The sequence below is a fragment of the Haliotis rubra genome, unplaced genomic scaffold (assembly GCF_003918875.1).
Source record: "Haliotis rubra isolate DU_JTF1 unplaced genomic scaffold, ASM391887v1 Scf244, whole genome shotgun sequence".
Taxonomy (NCBI): Eukaryota; Metazoa; Mollusca; class Gastropoda; order Lepetellida; family Haliotidae; genus Haliotis; species Haliotis rubra.
Genome location: NW_025766492.1, coordinates 871,114 through 894,231, shown reverse-complemented (window position 1 = coordinate 894,231; position 23,118 = coordinate 871,114). Strand labels below are relative to the sequence as shown.

General features: G+C 39.8%; 2 protein-coding genes across 2 annotated transcripts; one reads left to right on the top strand and one right to left on the bottom strand.

Annotated features, from left to right (window-relative positions):
* Positions 1–2,372: 2,372 nt before the first annotated feature.
* Positions 2,373–15,142, bottom strand: LOC124279004 (RUS family member 1-like). Its single transcript, XM_046714797.1, is given in 16 exon segments — positions 2,373–3,008; positions 3,291–3,336; positions 3,609–3,718; positions 5,466–5,539; positions 6,107–6,164; positions 7,561–7,745; positions 8,555–8,625; positions 9,158–9,259; positions 9,368–9,409; positions 9,412–9,475; positions 10,298–10,330; positions 10,995–11,040; positions 12,359–12,473; positions 13,117–13,194; positions 14,889–14,974; positions 14,977–15,142. Coding segments are annotated over 16 exon segments (1,353 nt in total). The 5' UTR covers positions 15,047–15,142; the 3' UTR covers positions 2,373–2,835.
* A 37-nt stretch (positions 15,143–15,179) lies between these two features.
* On the top strand, positions 15,180–20,988 carry LOC124279003. The gene is made up of 2 exons (XM_046714796.1): positions 15,180–15,289; positions 18,226–20,988. Exon 2 carries the CDS (start codon positions 18,233–18,235, stop codon positions 20,897–20,899), a length of 2,667 nt encoding a protein of 888 aa, XP_046570752.1. The 5' UTR covers positions 15,180–15,289; positions 18,226–18,232; the 3' UTR covers positions 20,900–20,988.
* Positions 20,989–23,118: the final 2,130 nt, after the last annotated feature.

Here is a 23,118-nt window from a genome sequence, read left to right as displayed (position 1 = left end):
AATCTGTTTTACCCTTTGCTGGATCATATGGCTCAGCAATTAGAGAACAGGCTTATCTGTTCCAATGGCCGATTCGAAGCTCAGAATTTTGTATCTACTTCGGTCCATAATATGACCCAGGAAACGGGTAGGCAAATATTCGCACAGTTCATTGAGCTGAAAGAGAACTGACATGAGCAACAAACGGTAGAAATCAGGTGATGGCAATCACGTTGGCAAGATGTTCCAGCAGAGGAGAAACCATCGTGTTTGTTGGCAACACTGGACTTTGCAAAAGATCTTTATCCAAATACCCATGTTGCCCTCAACACACTTGTGACAATGCCAGTGTCTTCGGCAACTGCTGAACATTCCTTCAGCGCAATGAGACGTGTTAAAACGTATCTCAGGTCAACATTGGTAACGGAACGGCTTAATGCACTTGCTCTACTTCATATTGACAGGGATTTTGATGTCATCTTTGATAAGGTGGTGGGTGATTTTGCAGAAGGGAAAACCCGCAAAATGGCACTTCTCTTCAAGTTGAGTTGATGCATACAGTAACTGATGCTAGCAGATCTGTTCCTGACTGTTTCAAACAATTTCATGGTTGATTTAGCTCTTCTTGGTTCCTTTACAACGTTCATATATTTCAGAGAGTTCCGGTTTTATTGTTTTGTGCTTTAATGTACGTGTACTTTATGGGTCCATGGCCCTGGCTAGAGACCGCTGCCATATAGCTGGAATATTGCTGAGTGCAGACTTCAACAACAAACAAACAAATTGGATCTTTTGTTTAAAATTGCATCATAACTTACTGAGTTACTGATCTGGGAAATTGTTTCAAGATTGACAATTGCTTTGTCCAAGTTTTCAGCATGATGTTGCACCCACACGTATTCGTGTGACCACCATCTGGTCATTTACCAATGGATTCGTGGGTCTTTTAAGTGCGCAGGGTTGTGTACACTAGCGGTTGTGACAACACTGAAAGAGTCTGTACATAAAGTTGACTCAAAGGTTTTTACACCACTCGCTGGATCACTATGCCACAAAGATATCATTTCTAAAACATTACAGTGGTTTTAAATCAGTTTTGGATGCTGAAAAGTATATTCTTGAATTGTTTCCCGAAAAAAGACCTGTTGAGGATTTAAATGTTATGATAACCCAAATGCGTCACTATGTGCCAAATGTCTCCTGGTCTGTATTGATGACGAATTTCACTTTTTATTTATTTGCCCTTACTATAAAATAAGCAGACAACAGTTGTTACGTGAATATTATTATAAGAATCTGTCTGCTTCAAAAATGTATCAACTGCTAGCATCCACTTACACAAAACTTTTTAAATCTTTGTCGTTGTATATGAAAAGAAAATTGCCAATTTGATATTATTTGTGAATGAATGATAAACCGGCATGTGCACTGTGTGCAGTTATTATGTATTAGCAATATGGGTCACGTGGCCCCAAATACTAACAAGTGTTTGCCACTGATATGGCAATGTCCCCTGCCGCTAAAGAATGGAATATCTATATTTACTACTTTTTATTTTTGGGTCACATACAAGATGCCTGAATTGACTGGTGTCTGCATAATCACCCAATGTAGGCTGTCAACATACTTGAAAACATTGGGTGCAATGTTTTATGAGATATCGCCTTTAAATAGCGTGCAAAGTGTCGTGGTGACCTTGAAGATAAGGTCAAGGTCACCCAAAATCAACTGGTGTCTGCGTAATCCCCCAATGTAGGCTGTCGACAAATTTGAAGACATTGGGTACAACAGTCCATGAGATGCCATGTTAAGAAGAGTTTGAAAAGTGTTCAAAGTGTCGTGGGGACCTTGAAAATAAGGTCAAGGTCACCTAAATAAACTGGTGTCTGTGAAATCCCCCAATGTAGGCTGTCACCAAATTTGAAGACATTGGGTACAACAGTCCATGAAATATCGCGTTAACAAGAGTTAAAAGCGTGCAAAGTGTCATGATGACCTTGAAGAGAAGGTCAAGGTCACCAAAATAAACTGGTGTCTGCGTAATCCCCCAATGTAGGCTGTCACCAAATTTGAAGACATTGGGTACAACCGAGATATCGCGTTAACAAGAGTTTGAAAAGTGGCCAAAGTGTCGTGGTGACCTTGAAAATAAGGTCAAGGTCACCCAAATCGACTGGTGTCTGCATAATCTCCCAATGTAGGCTGTCACCAAATTTGAAGACATTGGGTACACTAGTTCATGAGATATCGCGTTAACAAGAATCGGGACGTACTTACGGACGCCACTGAATACATAGTCCCCCATTCCGCGTTGCGGCGGGGGACAATAAACTTGTCACTTGTCAATAGGTATCAAGATGTCAAGGAATCAGTAATAAAACAAAACACATTCAAATGACATAATGGCATTTAATATACATACATAAAAACACAACAGTAGTTAGATGTCATTGTTTTAGTTCTTTCAACATCTTTCTCCAGTGCAATTATTATTATTTTGACATGTACTATAGGTTCCAGAGTATTTTCAGGTGAACAGCTGGAGTTGCCTTTATGTGTGACAGTGCCACTGGTCTGGCAATATATACTCATCTTTTCCAGGCATCTTCACTATTTAATATTGATTCTAAAACACATACTTACATCGTCAACATGAGATTGCTTTTAGATATTACGGAAATGTTTATGCTGCCTTTTATTTGAAATAAATTAAACCCTTGTTTTAGTTCTCAGCCCAAAACAACCTTGAGGACCATTTGGAAATGATATCCATCCAAGATCTCCTCATGAGTAAAATGTCACATACTGGATCATCTCTTTAAAATGAAATGGACTGTTTTATCAATGGTGTCTTGCTCAGAAGTCCTTCTTCCTTTCCAAGCCATGCGTGAAGTCCCAGTGTGCCCGCCACTCGTCTGCCCCAAACAGCGCCTTCTGTGTGTCCCAGCCCTGCAGCGCCATCTGGTGGAGGAGTGCAGGAACCATGGCAACCAGCTTGTAGGATACCTGCAGGATCTTGTGAATGTTGTCTGGAGAGAAGAGAGTGAGTGAGTGAATTGTTTAATGCTGTAGTGGGCATCTGCAGCTCACAATTTATTCAGGACCATAGTGACATTATCACAGTTATAGTACTGCAATCTACATGGTATTCAGGAATCTAGTAATCAGTATGACAGTATTAGTACTGAAGCTGACAAAATATTCTGGTCATCTTGTGGGAATTATGACAGATAGAGTACTGCAGCATTCAGAGAAAATAACAGTGATTTACAACTTGTTTAACGGCACATATCTCTTGTTGTTACACTCACCTTCTATCATACCAGCAGCAATTTCCTGCATTTCTATACTCAGATTCTGAAACAAACGTAGATCAAGGACAATAAAAATTTGTTCTGTGAAAGCATAAGCAGTTTTAACAAATAAGGTTTTTAAATTATTATGTGGAATAGTGTTTCTACAGGATATGTAATCAGAATATGTTTGAGAAATGTCAATATGTTTTCCAACTCCATTTCTGAATGCAGTAAGATGTTACTTTAATGCTATTATCATGATCTTCAAATATGGACTGAATGAACAGTTTTGTGAAGATTATACTGACTAAGTGAATTGAGAAAGTATTGTACCTGTTTGTCCTGGAGATTATTAGCCACATACTCTATCACCTCAGCCTGCACCAAACTCTGGACCTGGTCTGTGACAGTGCTGTCTTCATGCAGGACAATGTAAACACAATCTGAAACACACACCAACACTGTTGTCAGTCTCCGGACACACACCAACACTGTTGTCAGACTCCGGACACACACCAACACTGTTGTCAGTCTCTGGACACACACCAACACTGTTGTCAGTCTCCGGACACACACCAACACACTGTTGTCAGACACCCACTGTTGACACACACTGTTGTCACTGTTGTCACTGTTGTCAGTCTCCGGACACACACCAACACTGTTGTCAGTCTCCGGACACACACCAACACTGTTGTCAGTCTCCGGACACACACCAACACTGTTGTCAGTCTCCGGACACACACCAACACTGTTGTCAGTCTCCGGACACACACCAACACTGTTGTCAGTCTCCGACACACCAACACTGACACACACAACACTGTTGTCAACACCAAGGCTGTTGTCAGTCTCGGACACACACCAACACTGTTGTCAGTCTCCGGACACACACCAACACTGTTGTCAGTCAGTCTCCGGACACACACCAACACTGTTGTCAGTCTCAGACACACACCAACACTCGACACACACCAAGTTGTCAGTCTCGGACACACACCAACACTGTTGTCAGTCCGGACACACACAGTCTCGGACTGTTGTCACACACCAACACTGTTGTCAGTCTCCAGACACACACTAACACTGTTGTCAGTCTCCGGACACACACCAACACTGTTGTCAGTCTCCGCACACACACCAACACTGTTGTCAGACTCCGGACACACAGCCATGAGGGTTTCATTCTTTTGTTTGTTGTTTAACTCCACATGCAGCCATATTCCAGCTATATGGCGGCGGTCTGTAAATAATCAAGTCTGGACCAGACAATCCAGTGATCAACAGCATGAGCATCGATCTACGCTATTGGGATGAGATCACCTGTAGGCACCAAGTCAGCAAGCCTGACCACCCGAGCTTATGACAAGCATGGGTTGCTGAAGACCAGTTCTTACATGGATCTTCAAGCAGCAGATGGGCTTGGTGACAAAATACGCCTTAGCTGCACAGGTTAATTCACTGTCAAGAGTTACTGGCAAACAAGGATAAGCTGGACCGGCACAAAGAATGCGTTTACGAGAAGTAGGCAGAGCACAGCAATGAGCAAACCAATTTGGTTTGTGAAAGGTAGAGCAGATGTAGGCTAGTGCATGACGATGAAATTGATTCCGCACATAGCTGCCACACCTTGCTCATAAGACTCACGTGGTCAGAGTAGCACTACACTTGATCGCGAACAACCTGGGGCCCCTTCGCTCACAATTCACAATGGCAAGCGCGAGTGGGCGGTACTCATACATGCTAATACGGGTCAGTTGTCAGGTTGGAGCTCAACTTATCCTTGTTTGCCAGTAGTTATCTACATATCATTCTAAGATCAGGGATTGTGTAACAGAGTTGTATCCCTTTGTTCACTCTATGCATGTCTGTTCTATCCGTTTCTACTGTATCTAAATGTATCAAAAACTTTTCTTTCTTTTTTTTTAGTATTTTTTTACAATTTTTTAAAAAATTACATAAAAACGTAGACAAGGCACCAGTTTCCTTAGGTCACATTGTATCAGACACCACACTGTACACATAAACCAAAATACCTTCACAAAATAGGGAATAAGTAATTTTCCAGCAACGTCATTGTGGGGGACACCATAAATGGGCTTTACACCAGTGACAAATTTAATGCTACACCCTGCCCCTTCACGAAAGAACAATCAATGGTAATTTAGTTATGAATTTAATGTTACTCACTTTTCTGCCTGTTGAGTGCTAACATATACCGTCCTTGCCTGTATATACTCTCCAGCACATCTAGATCATGCATTCTGAAAACAACATCAATGAACATAACCATTCAATGTTTGATTCATTGTCAAGTAACTGGGCCCTAAAACAAGAATGTAACCTCCTTCTCAAGAAAAACTGCAGAGCTTCACATTGCAGCTTATGGTTCAAATCACCCATAATGCCTGAAACATACAGGAATGATTTCATATCATAGGGGCTATTATACAATAATAATAATGGACATTATATGGCACCTGTATCCACACCCTTGTCCATGCTACAGGCATTGTTAACCTGGTTAAACCATGCTGCCTCTGAGGCACTGAAGGTTAACAGTCATATGACTTATCCCACCGGGTACCCATTCACTGCTGGGTGAACAGAAGCAATTTTGAACAAACGTACTCGGCTAAGTACAATGACACCACAAAGCCCTGCAGTCATGAAAATATTACAATTATACAAACACAGCCTAAAGTCAGTGAAGGCAATATGGGCCTTCAAAAAAATATGACAAGTGACCTCCAACAATTCCAGCTAAATCAAAAGGTCATTTAGGCCACCAAAATAATACACGATTTAAGAGCTCTTACTGAAATACTTACTTTTTACAAACATCACTTAAAGATGACCCCAGTTTGATAGAAATCTTCCTTTTTATTGCTAAAATCAAAGAAAGAAAGACGATGAAATAGATGATTTTTGGATACCATATTTATTCCAAAGTACAGAATGAGGTAAAACTGGGTCATGTGATCAAGATTACTGCATGTATACTGGACAAAAATAGTTAGGGATATATGTAAATTTTGAAATTATGAATAATGATCTATTCATTCATTGACAGACACACTGATAAAATATCAATCATAAAAATACCAATATCCCTAACTTATTTTGTCCAGTATATATAACAATATACACTGATGGATTATAGTCCATTTGGCTGAAAAGCGGACCGATGAAATGCAATCTAACTTGAAAACTAATAAACATATAATACTCAATGAAACAGTGATTTTGCAGAAACTATGTACTAAAAATAAGAAAGTTGTTTAACAAACTATCACTGAAATATTGACACAGTTCACTACAAAGAGAGGAACAGCCAGGTGTGCATAGATAGGATGGAGTGAGTGAGTGACTTTGGTTTTACGCCGCTTTTAGCAATATTCCAGCAATATCACGGCGGGAGAAAGGATGGAGACGGCACAGCACAGGTAAATGAATCAATAACTTTGTTGGCACTTGTGCACATGCTTCTTGAACACCTGGCTGTCCCTTTCTCTGTGTGTTCTTTCTATGTATAAGTGTGTTTGATGTATGGGCATTTACAACATGGTTACAAACCAATCACACCTGTGAACATCTGGGTTAGAATTGACCTTCAGCAACCCATGCTTGCCATAAGGGTGGTCAGGCTCGCTGACTTGGTTGACACATGTCATTGTATCTTAATTGAGTATATTGATGATCACTGGATTGTCTGGTCCAGAATTGATTATTGACAGTCCGCTGCCATATAGCTGGAGGTGAGGTGAAATTGGGTTTAACGCCGTGCTTGAGAATATTTCGCTCATATGACGGTGTGTGTATGTGTATGTGCAGCTGCTTGTACTAGCCCAGACTTAAGCTGGTTTTATAGTGCTAGCCCACTGAGATACCATGCCGCAGTGAAGCATGCATACCCAACTCAGACACATACTGACTCCGAGCCGACCAGTCCTTGTTGTACCCATTAATGCCGAGCGCCAGGCAGGTACCAACAAGTACCATATTTTAACGTCTTTTGGTATGACGCGGTTGGGGATCGAAACCCGCGACCTTCCGCTCTCCGGGTGGACGCTCTAACCACTACACCACGGAGGCGGTTACAATATAGCTGGAATATTGCTGAGTGTGGCATTGAACAACAACAAACAAACAAACAAATACAATCCAGTCAGACTGCTATCCCTAATGACTAGTCTGATGGTATACTTGTAATCCAGTCAGACTGTTATCCTAATGACTAGTCTGATGGTATACTTGTAACTCTTGGTTGATGTCCACCACTCACCAAATATGACAGGTTCTTGTTTGTTTACTCTACGGATGGAGGGAATCTCTGCTGACTTGAAATATGACTGTAGTAGAATATGGAGACGGGCTTGGTTTAATGTTTCCATGACAACTGATGTAACAGCTGAGTAGTTGGCATACAGATGAACAGCAGTGAATACCAGATATAACATCCATATGATACTGGAACACAATAGGTAACATCCACATTTCACCACTAAACCACATGTGCAACCATATCACTGAAACATGTGTATAACATCCATACTTTACCACTAAAACCATATGTGCAACCATATCACTGCAACGCAATAGGTAACATCCATATTTTACCACTAAACAATATGTGCAACCATATCACTGCAACACAGTATCTCACATCCATATTATACCACTAAAACAATATGTGCAACCATATCACTGCAACGCAATAGGTAACATCCATATAATACCACTAAAACCATATGTGTAACCATATCAATGCAACACAGTGTCTCACATCCATATTATACCACTAAAACCATATGAGCAACCATATCACTGCAACACAGTGTCTCACATCCATATTATACCACTAAAACCATATGTGCAACCATATCTAAACTGCAACCATATCACTGCAACACAGTGTATAACATCCATATTTTACCACTAAACCATATGTGCAACCATATCACTGCAACACAGTATATAACATCCATATTTTACCACTAAACCATATGTGCAACCATATCACTGCAACACAGTATATAACATCCATATTTTACCACTAAACCATATGTGCAACCATATCACACTGCAACACAGTATATAACATCCATATTTGCCACTAAACCAAATATGCAACCACATCACAAATGCACATAACATCCATAGGTTGGTTATACTAAACCACTTAGAGAACCATATCACAGTGCAAAAAGATATTACTGCTATGATATAACATATCTTTAGAAAAACACAACACAAGACTTAAAGAAACTAATACTTACAATTGATGACCAGTTACCATGGGAACCAGCACTAGATTACAAATAAGGGCTGCCAGATTTACAAGTGTTTCCTGCAAAAATACCACATGAATATGTCAGAACCAAATCTGAAAGAAAAGTATTTCAATGATAATATAGGGATATAAGAAAAGAAAATGATTACCCTCCATATCACAAAGTACCTCTTCAATGTGAGACTCTTTGAACCAAGGTTCTTTGTAGTTTTAGCCATGACTGTGTTATACTGTTCCTGTTTTGATAGGGATATTTTTATCTTTCCCTGATACACATAACAGATTCTCAAAACATGTCACGTTTATGAGTAAACAGAATGACATGTGTGATAATCCCTATCTCTATCAAAAGTTGAGTACTATATAACTGACTGCTGCCTAACACAAGAGTCACTCGCTGGTGGCAGTTTAGTATGGTAATGGTTTTTAGTGTCTGTCCTTTCCGCAAACATGCTCCTCATGATGATTGATAAGTTTGATTAACAGTATACTTTATGATCATACTAAAATCAAACAGAACAATTCATTTCAGAAAATATATTCAAGCAAAATATTTCCATTCTGATACCATCTGATCGAAAAGCATTACCTGGCTGCCATCTTTAGCTGACACATCCGCCATGTTGTTTCTGCGAGCCTGATGCTGCGTTAGAGCAGCTCTAGTGGCGCCCCCTGCCACACCAACCACCGACTGCAGACAAAACCAACCAGGTGTTAGATTAAACACAGGTGCAACACAATAATGTGTTTCATTCATCTTGAAACGACAAAAACTAGACATATACGACCTGCCACTGACCTTGCACACACCTGCCACGCACACTATGGGGGTGAAGTAATGCCGGGAAAGTTCGGTGCCAGTATTTCCAGGAATATTGCAAAGTCGTTTAGGATATCTGCAAACAACCTGTCAACACAAGTAGACATGATATCACACTGGTGTATCCCTCTCATTTCCAGCCTTCAAAAAGTTTCAAAAGAAATTTATACAGTAGAAAATGGAAGAAGGACAAATATCAAGGTTTAGCTAAAAATGGCCATCACCAAACCTGGTCTTTGGACAATAATTTAAATGTTTAGAAAATATTTAAATGTATCACACATGGATCCATTAGGTGTCGGTGTCTATAGAAGTGTAAATCTGAATCACAGCAACACCTGCTGATTTGAAAAAAAACAGCATACAGTTCACTTATCCATCAAAGTTCAAAATATTTTGCACATACATTTAGATCAGACATGTAGAATGTAAGCCAGACTTTTAATGCTGTCTTAAAGCAGTATTTCGGTTATATCACAGCATGTCACTTTGACATGGAAGGAAACCTGACCATGCTGTGTTTAACATAGCAGATATTTTGCAGAAAAACCCAGAATAATATATCAAGTCATGCCAGGATTTGAACTTACAACCATATGTTTTCGGTGTGCTAAAGGGACATAACTCTGCACAATGAACTGCCATGATGTAACTGAACGATATATGATTGGGCCACCCCTGACAAAAGTAAGAAAAGAAACCTTGTATTCAACATGTTCAAAGATATTTCAGTATTTTGATTTAATTTCTCATTTTTTCAAAATAATATCTTAACTCTGGAATATCAACAAATGGATGTCTCTGTCTCATCGTGTTCATAGTTCAGTGTTTTTGCATATTCTTTAAACCTTCAATCGTTGGCAAGACAAAACAAATACCAAATCAAAATTATATTCTAACAGATCCTACCTCCATCTTTTTGCGTCACAGTCAAGATTTGTACTGGAAACAAACAAATACAATAATCTAGATAAGTCAAGCAAAGCACCACTTCCATGCTGCATTTCATAATAGATATGACAGTTATGAATTGACTGTCTCTGATGAGTGCACGTTACGTCAATAGGTATTGCAAAGGTATTTTATAGATGGCTAGTTCGATGTATATGAGCACAGTCATTAAATTTTCAGCTTTACGACAATCATCAAATAATCTCGTTACATTGTTATCTGTGAAAAGTTCATGCAATCAAACCAGTCTCTGTTTGTTGTTTGAAGCTCTTCTCAGCCATATTCCAGCTATATGGCGGCAGTCTGTAAATAATCGAGCCTGGACCAGACAATCCAGTGATCAACAGCATGAGCATTGATTTACGCAGTTGGGATAAGATGACATGTGTCAACTAAGTCGGCTAAACTGACCACCTGATATTCTTACGACAAGAATGGGTTGTCAAAGACCAATTGCCGGATCTTAACGGGTAACAATAATTTCTGAATGAGCACAACTGGTTATGTACTGCTTTCTGCGATGTGTAAGAAATGACAAGAGACATGTGAAATGGACTTTATCCCAGTTTGGGGAATCGATCCAAGGCTCTTTGGCAGATGTACACTTTGATCACTAGACTACACCTGGATTGTACAGAAGGAGAAGCAGTCTCACCCCTGTATCCAGGCAAAGACGATGCGTCCCAGCATCCCAGTCCCATCTGCAGCAACAACAGTAGTCAGTACAGTCACACATTTACAACATCGCCTTTGAATGGCATTTAGAGAAAGTGAGTGAGGTTTGTTTTACGCCGATTTAAGCAATATTCCAGCAATATCACAGTGAAGAACACCAGAAATGGGATTCACACATTGTACCCATGTGGGAAATCGAACATGGGTCTTTGCCATAACAATCGAGAGCTTTAACCACTAGGCTACCCCACTGTCCTAAATGGCATTTAGAAGTGATACACATACAAGGTGAGAATTTATGGATGTCAACTTTTTTATTATGAGGAACACAACACATATCAAGATGGAGGTGTAGGAATATACTCCAAAACTCTGTGTTGACATAAATAAATTCTACCTTTAACCTTAACAATATCCTTTCAAAACAAAAGGCTTTACAGCAACTACCCAATAATGAAAATTAGCTCAGGTTGACGTTATTGTATTGACAGCTTTACTATATTAGTCCCTTGTGGTATTTCTCTCATCTATCATCAGCCATTAAATGAAAAAATCCCTAATCCACTAACTGACTGGGTTACGTTTCTTGTAACAGATATTCTTCATGACGGCCAAACCAACTATTTATTTCATATTTTAACCTGACATGTCAAACATTGAAGAACATTGAAAGCATCAATGACATAAACAGCATCTGCTTGAAACATAAATAATATAAGTGAGGCCTTTTCTTTTGATTTGGAGCAATTACAAGTACTTTACTATGAGCAATTCGCTCCAGATATTCTTGCTAGGCATCACAATAGCAGGGTGTTGGGGTAGCCAAGTGGTTAAAATGTTCGCTTGTCACGTCGAAGACGTTAAAGTCCCCCGATCTTTGGTTCGATTCACCACTGAGATTGGATGAACAATAGGTACCAAATATGAAAAGAATCCCATTTTTGGTGTCCCCCCTGCAGTGATATTGCTGGAATATTGCTAAAACGGCATAAAACCATACTACTCACTCACTCACTCATCCCAATATCACTAATGGCCAGTGTTAGGGTAGTTACAACCATATTATGAAGATCGTTTTCTCATGTGAGTCAGCGAGTTTGGTTCCATTCTGCTTTTAGAAATATTCCAGCGATATCACACAGTGGGCACACCAGAAACGGGCTTCACACACTGTACCCTTGTGGAGAATCAAACCTGGGCCTTTGGTGTAATGGGCGAACACTTTAACCGCTGAGCTACCCCACTGCTCCTCCCATGGTATATCCAGCAGGTAACTGAGATCAGTTTCCCCCACAATATCCTATCTACAATGTTTGATACAGACAGTTGTTGTCTCATAAACACCTTTCAGCAGCCAGGTCATTGTAGCAGCCAGCACCGTCGCTGTTTTGTCCCCAACACCAACTCCCTTCAACATCGCCTGAGCAGCCATTGTACCTGTGATACTGCTAGCGAACGCCTGGATAGAAGCAAGTCATGCATTTATAATTTTCAGAAATTACATGTTACCTGTGTCTAAAACACAGGAAAAGGCTTTACAAGCTGAAGTGGACTGTTCACCTCTAGACCAAAGACAAAATACAATGCATATATCTTTATAGAAAGTTTACAGTTAATTTTACATTGCTAAAGGGGAAAGGTTGCCAGTATCTTTAATGAATCCAGATGTAAGAGGCAAATAGGCAGTTATCCTGGGCCCACATGCACAAAGTGATTTTAGTGCTAAGACCCCCATACTCTAACATAGATTTAAGACTGTCCTAAGATTGTTTTGTGCATGTGGGCCCTGATAATGTTTCAGTGTGACCCACTGCACACTCAATGTTCAGACAATCCATGTCAGACATGCTTCACTCATTCACTAACATTCAGTTTAAACAAGGACACAAGGTTTAACTACATACATCATGTTGGTACAGTTGGTTACCCATGGTCCCTGTTCTAATGCCATAAACCCCATAGGAACTGATCGATGTTACAATTACAATCACCAGATTCTCTGGTCCTGACTCGGGGAAAATCATGGTTGATTATTAGGTTTAATATTTTTTACCTGAATTGTCTGATTTTGTACAACAAAACAATCAAGATAGAGAATTCACCTGCACTGTGTCCCAGACTTGGTAGGCAACATAATCCTCACTCACACTCTCAGGGTAGCCTTGTGGTAGAAACACTGACTGAAATCAAAACAAACATTGCCTAATACAATACAACACATGAAGTCTATAACAATTGGGAAGTCTAAATAAGTAGATTCATCTGAAAATGAAAAAAGTCTCCTAGATCCTTTTAGTTTTTATTATATTTTATCGATGTTTATTAACTGTTTTTTTTCTGTAAAATATTTCATTTCGGAGTCTCAGTGAGAGTCTATGATGTGCCATTGTTAGCATCGTTAGTTATCACTATAGTTAGTCCACTGTTACATAATTAGTCCCACAGAAAATGTTTAGTTCACAATTAAACAATATTGATATTGTAATTCCTTGTACATTTCCACAACAACACATAACTTGTTCAATGTCATAATGAAAATATCACAGTGGCATCTTTTAACGTTGAATTACTAGATGGAAAACATTTGATCACGGTTATGCAAATGAAAATTCATAATTGTTTCCTAAACTTCAGTTCCTGGAATTGTTTAATTACTTGCACTTAGCTTGTGATATATTATCCCATTAACATGTCAGATCTTTAAAGGTTAGAAAATATTTAGTAATGACAAAACAATTTCATATACATGTACATGTCATTGATATATTGCAAACACAGCATTGGTTTGAAATAAACAAGATAAACATTGAGCTCTATCAGCATAAATATTGGAAAATTTAAGGAACTGTCACACTTGATATAAAAGCTTTAGAGAAATTAACTTGAAATGCTTTGTTGCGGATTAGGTGGCTGACTGACACTGGAAGCATTACCAGTCACAAATGAAATATTCATCAATGCAATATTGGTCAATCATTGCCAAAACAGATTGCAATTGCAGTACTACCAGATCACTTGCATGACTTAATTGGCAGTGATCTGATACAAGGGAGTATTTGAAATGATAATAATTATGCAACATTAAATTAGTTAACTATTTCATCTCTTTCCAAATGTGTTAATAAATGTTGGAAATGACATACTTCTGGGATTTATTTTACGGTCCCAGTGTGCATGGTGTGACTGAAACAGCTATTCCTGCGCCATGACTGTGGAAAGTATGTATTTCATGAAAACAAAATCTGGGTGTACGGAATACTAAAGGATTTGGTGAAGTGTGTGTTTGTCTAAGAAACAGTGCATATGTCGAGAGGGTTTAGTACTTCTGTGGCACTTTCCTCTGTGACCTATGAGATTTTAATTGATCTAGATGAAATTTCCCGCTGTGGCCTATGGTCGTTTTGTGTGTCCCTGAGTGGCACTTGTGTGCAGTAAGCATGACTGTTAAGGTGTTCGGACATTAACACGGTATTTGATTCAGATTGACCTTGATTGGCAGATTGATAGCATTATATGAGAGGTTGTTACGAGAAACATGGTTTTGTTCATACACAGTTTGCTTGCATGCATGCACTTCTACTGAAATGTTATCTATTTTGTTCCTGTAGTTCAAATACCGATGTGAAAGAGATTTACGACAGATCTTGGGTTCACAGGCCCCTAAACTACCGGAACAATAACTTAATTTAGGTTTAGTGGTTTGGGCATACTATCCTGCTACAGGGGCTGGAATTGGTCTGTGTTGGGTATTTGAGACAATAGTCGTGCAGCGGTCCTATGACATCAACACATATTTGTGCAGATTACAGATTGGTGGAAAATATTTATTCAAGAGTCAGGTTGCTACGAGGTTCCAAATTGTTCAGGTACCCACTCGAAAGAATTGTGACACAGAAGTGTATTTTGGTGATCTGTCCACAACAGACAGTTGACCGTCGGACTTCCTCAAATAGTCTTTTTCAAAGGCGTTGATCCATAAATTTCCTGAAAAACAATCATATTCTGCTTATCCTCTTTCATTTCGACGATCATCAATTTCTAAATTCAAAAAGCAATAATTCCAAACATAAACAAAAACATCAACGTAAACACTGCCGCATGTGCATGGGCGCAGCCATATTGTTTTCAAGCGCATGCGCACCAAGTTGCTGAATATGATTGGTTCAACTGAGAACCGGAACAGGTTTTGCACAAAATTCAAAGTGCCGTTGTTGCTTGTTTTCTGGTGGATATAATGTTTGGTCAAAAATGAGGTTTATTTAGATATTATAGAAGGTTGGTATTGTCACCATTTCGAGTCAGTAAATGTTTGATGTGCAAGCATTTCAGCACAAGTTGGATAAATTCAAGATTTTCTCACAAGAAGACGATGATCAGGCGATCAAAATGTCGTCTGTCCCTGCATTGTCCCTAGTAATATTTATGCAGAAGTTGAACCTATTCTGCCGGGAACCGATTTATTATTTATGTAAAATGTGCCTTTCCAGTCCTTTCTATGTACTTTTGATTATGTATTACGTTTAACAATCGGTGAATTATTTGTCAGCCTCGTTGTGGTTCTAAAATTGCCAAATCCGATGCAGGTTTTCTCCCAAATATGTCTCATGATCATGATGATGATCAGGTTGGGGAAACCTACCGAAATGGGATATAATAGGCCGTTTTGCCTATTTTGTGATAGGCCGATTGGCCTATAATTATGACATTTATCAAATAAATTTGAAGTGGTGCATTTCCGCATGAGGATATTAACATCATTCAAGTTTTGATGTCCTAAGGTTTTCATTCAAACCCTTTTTGAGCATGTTCATCACATAATAAAGGAGTTTGGAAATTGCTTATTGAATATAAGTCTATAATATTTTTGACAATTTTCACTGAAGATTAATGACATAGATATTTAGTTTTCAAAATGAAACTCTGTGCAAAAATTGTGTTCTGAAATGAAACATCTTTTCCTGAACATGATATAAATTTCTATTTTGTCCAAAAACTTACTTTCTTCAAGCTCAGTGTTCTGCGTTACAAAAAGACTACGAATAGCGTCTGACCCTCTGACAACCGCAGCAAATGATTTGGCAACGGTCAGACAGAAGTCTACAACCTGCCGGCCCCAGTGTCTGACTGTATATTTCACAATGACTTTGACTGAAGTTGTTTTATGTGACATGTGACACTTGTTTGCTGTTTATAAACCTTATGTTTGTTAATAATTTCAATGTCAATTATAAGAAATATTAAATCTGAAATGTGTGTATAATTTTATTCCATGGGTCCTGTGCATTTTCAATGGGTCAGACAGACATCTGAAACTTACAAGACCCAATGTCCTGTGACTTTGAAACACCATTCGTGAACACTGCAAGCTGAGGAGGTCCATTAACTATTCATCTATATGATCATATAAAACCATTTCGTGCGGAAATTGATAGTTTGTGAAATAATAATAATAATAATAATGATCAAATATAGCCCGATCGTCCTATAGCAAAATAGGCAGAATGGCCTATAATATCCAGCTCGGCCTATAAAAGGTTTCCCCAACCTGATCATCACCATAGGTACTGATTTGCTAACATTTCTGTTTGTGCGTCAGTGTTACCTACAGTTATATTTTTATTTGTCTTATGGCAGGAATATATATATCTACAAGTGTTTGTTTTATCATCTTGATCATGTTGATCGTGTTCACCTTCAACTGATGTAAGCTGTGGTGTCCCTTATGCATTATGATTGGATGATAAATGATGCCCAGATTCTAATTTCACACAAAAGAAAAAAGACTGAAACTTCTTCTACCCCATGGTTGAACACGCACAATCATGATAATCAAGCACTTGTTTGCCTAGTCCTATCTTGTTAACTTGTTTGTGAAGTCAACATCAAACAGTCAACATCATACAGTTTCTGGGCTTGATATTAGCTCCACCAGTAGCTATATGCTTTATGACCCTTGTATGTGCCTCTTTTTGACCAGATTTTACACATCATATTGCACAATAAAATGCTGCAATCCAGTCAAGGTGTCCTAGCTGGTTGATAATCAAGATATATATCAGGGCTCCAGATAATTTTTCAACATCAGGAGTACGTACTCCTTATTTTTTTAATATAGGAGTACAGGAAAAACTTAAGAGTACATTTAGAGTACTGAATGGAATTTAATGGAGTATCAGTAATCTTGTGTTTCGTTTCATATATGCACCACAACATTGCTACTCAGTACTCTTTTGTAAACAGGTAGAAAAACATTAAAACAAAACTTTTTCAGATAAATACGTCTGTAAATGATTCTAAGACCGTACACCATTGCTGTGGTGCGTATCTGCTACGTTTTCTTAATTATTTCCTACCGTATCATGCATATATTGTATCGGTACATACGCCGATATGTCCCTTATCTGGAGCCCTGTATATATTGTAAAACTGGTCTTATGTATGAAGCTTCTCAAATTACTTGAGCATCTTGATAAAAAGCATGAAAAGATGTTGAGAATATCTATAGCCACCCAATTGTTGATATATTTTCATGGTAATCAACAGAAATCGGCCTGGCAGTATAGGAACCAGATGTCAATTTCACTTTACAATTTTTACAGGGCATAGGCTTATTTGTCTACCCAGAACAAAACTCCCAAATTCCAGCCTAGTTTGGCAAGGGTGAAAACTAAACTTTTGCCTGAAGATGGTCAAGTCCAAATTCCATTATGTTTGAGACAAACAAACTGTCATCTAAATGTTGGTTACCATGTATTGACTCAGAATGAATCATCATTCATGATTTACATAGTACATACATGAGTTGTGTGATTGGCATTCTAGAAGTTGGTGAGTCAATGATATATCATGAAGCATACAACTTTATGGATAACAAGTTCAGTTTATTGCATAGAGAGGTGTTTCAGTGTAGTTTTCTGGACCTATTGTGTACTTTTCTTCATTGTGATTCTATAGTTTTACTTAGGATTAGAAATGGTCCTCAGCTGTCTATGCTGATTGTACAGAGGAACTAATGGTTCAGCCTGTGACTTGATTGATAGCATGTCAGTGCTTATCATATCAATAACTGGTTAAGTGTGTGGTCAAAGTGTTGATCCAACCTTGATAATTCACATGCTGCCATCATAACTGAAAATACTGCTGAAGGCAGTGTTGAAAAACAAATATTATTAGGTATCATGGTAATATATTTTGTCTGTTCATTGTTTCAGAAAACCAATGATGAGTGAAACAGAGGGAAAGCGTTCACGTCGGCGGAGGTCAATCCGGCTTCATCGTCAGTCCTCTGTTCCCCTTCTCCCAGTTCCAACCGCCAACTGCGAAGACAATGAGTGTCCCGAGGGTGATCCCCCAGAGAGCGTCAACATCACTAATATGAATGTGTCAGTCTTCAGTGCATCACAGTTAGCACAGGACGATGATAAAGGAAGCTTCTGGGTAGAGGTTAATGAAGATACACGGCGGACCAGAAAATCTAGAAGATCCAACATTGGGTTTCAAGTGATCAAATATGCAAGCAACAATGATATTGCTGAATCTACTGATGCTCCAAGTACTCCAGTGTTGTTTGATGGCTCAGAAGGTAGTAAAACAATGGTGGGTTATGGTCAGTGTGAAAGCCCAGACATAGAGATACCCAGACTGCCTTGCTCTGAGGAGCCGTGCGACTTCGCAACACCAACCATGTACCACACATTAACTGAACCTGGGAGTCTGGGTAGATCAGGAACTAAAACTCCTTCTCTTTTGAGTTATCATGGTCACAATGCTTCTCCATGTGTCCAAACTCCATCCCAAGAAGTATTTGATGGAGGATTTGATGATGCATTTATGCTGGGCACGCCAATCACTCATCATCAAGTTGACAAGAGTTGTCCCCCTTCCTGTGAAGACGATAGCGAGGACAGTTTGCTCATAGGTACACCTGATCTTGCAAAGTTTAATAAAAATATTCGCTTCAGGTGCTCTCTGGACTTTTCAGAGCTTGAGCAGACGCCAGTGAAAGGGGAAGACATTTCTGCAGATGTCTCTCAAGATTCAGTTCATGAGTCACCCATTGTGGGTTTTGTGTATGATAAACTATCTGCCTCTGATTTAGTAAGGAGAAAGAGAGCCAAGTCACGTAGTAGCAATGAGAAAACCAAAAGTGATTACACATGGGACCAAACACCATCATTTAAGCATGGTACTCCAAGACGTATTATTGACACTAGCAATAACACAGGTAAACAAGATGTTCGAGAAGTCATCTCTAGCAGTCCCGCAGTTGACTCAGACATGACAGGAAGCTCCTTCATGTCTGTGGGACATGTGAATGTGTCGGTGAGAAGCTACAGGTCGACCTCCACAAGCTCCTCCTACACCAGTTGTGTGGAGGATGTCCTTAGTCAGCCCAGCACTAACCCCTCTCTCCTGAACTCACCAGCATATGCTCCCACTTCAAACCAAGATGTAATAGATTCACCCAGTACTCCTACTCCTTTGTTGGAAGAGTCAAATCATGATGCCAAGTCAACACCAGTAACCCTAGGGAAACAAGACACACTTAACCCTGAATGTCCAGATACAAGAGATCCAGTTTCACCTGGCTCCATTACAGCCAGTACGGACTGTCCAGGAAGTGAGCATATTGTTAGTGTATCTGAGACTGGGGAAGATTCAAAGAGCGAATCAAATACTGCTCCTGATGTGCCAGAAATGGAGCGAACATCCTCTTATCCTGAACCTAAAAGCAAGGAGCGAAGCATTACTTCTGAGGTGTGTGACTTGTTCCGTAATCTTGCAAAGAAATTTTCAAGCAGTGGCAAAAAGAGGAGGAAAACAGGCAGCTTGAAGAAGGTCAAGGAACGAGGAAGGGGGAGGAAGAGAGATGATGCTGGCACATCCAGTTCTTCTGCTGATGTCGTAAGAGGTTCTGATGTCCTGCCTGGCTTTGCTGATGTCCTGCCTAGTTCTGCTGAAGAGGCTGAACTATTCAGTTTCAGGAAGGATCTCTCAGAGCAGCCAACTCCTGAAAAGAAGCCAGCTGCAAGTGTATCAAAACAGTCTCTAGACTTCAGTCCATTCCTAGCACCTGGTCAGAACAGTATCATTCCTGATGAACAAGCTGAGCCACAATCACCCGTCTGGAAACTCCAGACCAGTGTCACCAGCAGTGATGTAGTTGTTTGTGAAAATGCAGCCTCTGTGAATTCACCAGTACTTGAAGTAACAGTCCTTCAGGAAAAATGTGTTAATATTGAAAATTGTGAAACAGTGGTTAATGAACCAGCTCAAAAAAGGCGGGGAAGGCCAAAGCGGAGATCATTGGAAACAGCTGTTCTTCACCAAGAATGTGAAAACTTTCGTGCTAATGAGCCAGAACAAAACAAAGAGGAAGTAGAAGAAACATCTGCTCTTCGAAGAAGCAGACGATCTCGCAGGAGTTCTCTGGAGATTTTCCGCTACCAGTCACACACTCCTGATGATGTTGTTCTAGAAGATTCACCAAACTCAGACAGCCCAGAAAAGGCTGTACCTGAAGTACAGCCCAAAAAGACAAGGAATTACAGAAAGGCAGCAGCAGCTTTGGAGGAAAACCTGGAGGATCTATACAGAAACAAGAACTATAAGGCCCCAGGGGAACGCATGTGGGAGACATTGTTTGAGTCGCCAGATAAGACCAAGCAGCCAGAGCTCTTGATGAGCAGACGCAAGTATCGGAGATCCCTTGCATTTGAAGTCATCCCCCCTTCCAAGATGAAGCGCCGTCTCCAGAGGGCAGTGTCTCAGGGCTGGGATGTTACGGGGAGGAAAAGGAAGCTAGTTCAGATGGAGGAAGTAAAGATGAAGATAGCTGCACTTAGTGCAGAGATAGAAACAGATCACAATATGATCACCATGTAAAGAAGTAAATAATATTTTATTTTTTCAGGCATTGTTAGTATCTTAGTCTTTTAAAAGAGCATATGCATAAAAAATACTTTGTTTGGTTATTTTGTTCTCATAAACTGAAGTTTGTGGTTAACTCTGTTCAGAATTGCCTTGCTTCATGGTTCGTTGGGTTGGTTTGTTGTTTAACGTTGGCCTCAGCAATATTCCAGCTATATTGCGCCGGTCTGTAAAATATCAAGTCTGGACCAGACAATCCAGTGATCAACATCATGAGCATCGATCTACGCAACTGGGATACAATGACATGTGTCATCCAAGTCAGCAAGCCTGACCACCCAATCCCATTAATCACCTTTTACGACATGCTTGGGTTGCGGAAGACCAATTTCAACCCGGATCTTCATGGGTAACCTTGCTTCATGTCGAGCCCTACATATTGGCAACATTCAAAATTAGTCTGCGATAAGTGAATATCTGGGGGGACTAACATTTTTCTCCAAAGCTGTAGTTTCATTAGCATGGTTACAGAGATTTAAGGTGAAAATGGAAGGCACTAAATTCAGATAGGGGGGAAAGTTTTACTTTGACCAAAACTGGGAAGTCCTTACTTCCTGAAAATTAAGGTATTTCAAATTAAATCAATATTGTATTATTTTGTTTAATGAAGCTTTGAAAAATTTGCTCCTGCTGCCAAGGAGTACAAGTAACTTGTATGCAGCTAAAATGTTACCTATTATCTGAACATGTGGGTTCCTATTTGACACCTATTTGTACAGAATCTTTGTTCGTGGGTTCACATTCATATTTTTGCACTTTCACAAACATCACAAAGTGATATGGGTAGTTGTGGTCACTAATGATTTTACCAAATCAGGTCCTGTTACTATGGTTACTAGTGGTCTTCCGATTAATTGAAATAATCGAGGATTAGTTGCAGTGACCAAACAACCAAGCAATTGATCATATACTGGACAAAAATATACTGAACAGCAAAAGAAACGCAATTTTCAAACAACTGAAATCTCATGAAGGTAAGCATGCATGTTTATGGAACGTTCATGGTAAAGTGACATAATGATCCGAGATGAGATGTCATGCAATTTGACGTCCATACGAACCATTCACACAAACACACCAACAGTGCAGCCAAACCATAATTTTAGCGCGTGCATCGACGGTTATGGATGAAAAGCATGCATTTCACTCTGAGGTATCCTTTATAAAGGTTTGTGTCAAAAAACAGTTCAGTATTGACGCTAGGAGGTGTACACACCACACAAACGATGCATAGACTAACGATTGAGCAGAGGGGAATGGCCATTGAAAAAGTTACACGGAGGTAGCTCTGCAACCGCTGTAGCTAGACAATTGGGCTGTCATTTTCCAACCATTACACGACTTGCTCAACGTCATCAGCAAAGCAGGTTGCTGCTGATTATCGCCGTACCGGACGGCAACAAGTGACAACTCATGCGCAAGATCGGTTCATCCAGGTCACTCATCTAAGGAACCAAACTCAAGCAGCAACAGTAACAACAGCCTTAGTTCTTGGGTCAAGGGGAGCAGTGCCAAACGATACGATTAGGCGGCGTCTTTGGGCTGCTGGAATCCACTGCCAAAGGCCATATGTGCGGCCAATTTTGGCACGTCAACAACGCCAGCGATGTTTGCAGCCCTCACACAGCAAGGGTGTCGATGGATTATCTGGCTCAGAACAACATTAACGTCTCTTTCCCCGGATATGGCTCCCATTGAACATTCTGGGACGAAATTGGACGGAGGATAGCTGCAGATAGACGAACACTCACACTTACACAATTGGAATAGAGATTGGTGTTTGAGCAGAACCAGTTGCCTAAGGCATTCTTTCAGACTCTAGTGAACTCAATGAGGCCACGTTGCACAGCCTGTGAGCAAGCTCAAAGGTGTCTACACGCGCTACTAAACATACTGTCACTTTACGCGTTCAGGGGTATCTCCATTTGACGGACTGTGATCAATTTGAACTTATTGCAATTCCATGTCAACAGCAACTTTTAGCTGTTAAATTGACAGTGTTTTCTATAGAATAAATGATTAGACATAATTTTGGTTGTCTTCTATTCAAAAACTTGACAAAAAGCCAGACTTGCGTTTCTTTTGCTGTTCAGCTTAGTTAGGGATACAGTCAAACCTCGATGAGTCGAATGCCGGTGTCTCGAATATTATGCATAACTCGAAGTACCTGTCGG

What these genes read in the sequence shown, in the direction of transcription:
- LOC124279003 (XM_046714796.1), top strand. Translation starts at nt 18,233, where the DNA reads ATGATGAGTGAAACAGAGGGAAAGCGTTCACGTCGGCGGAGGTCAATC.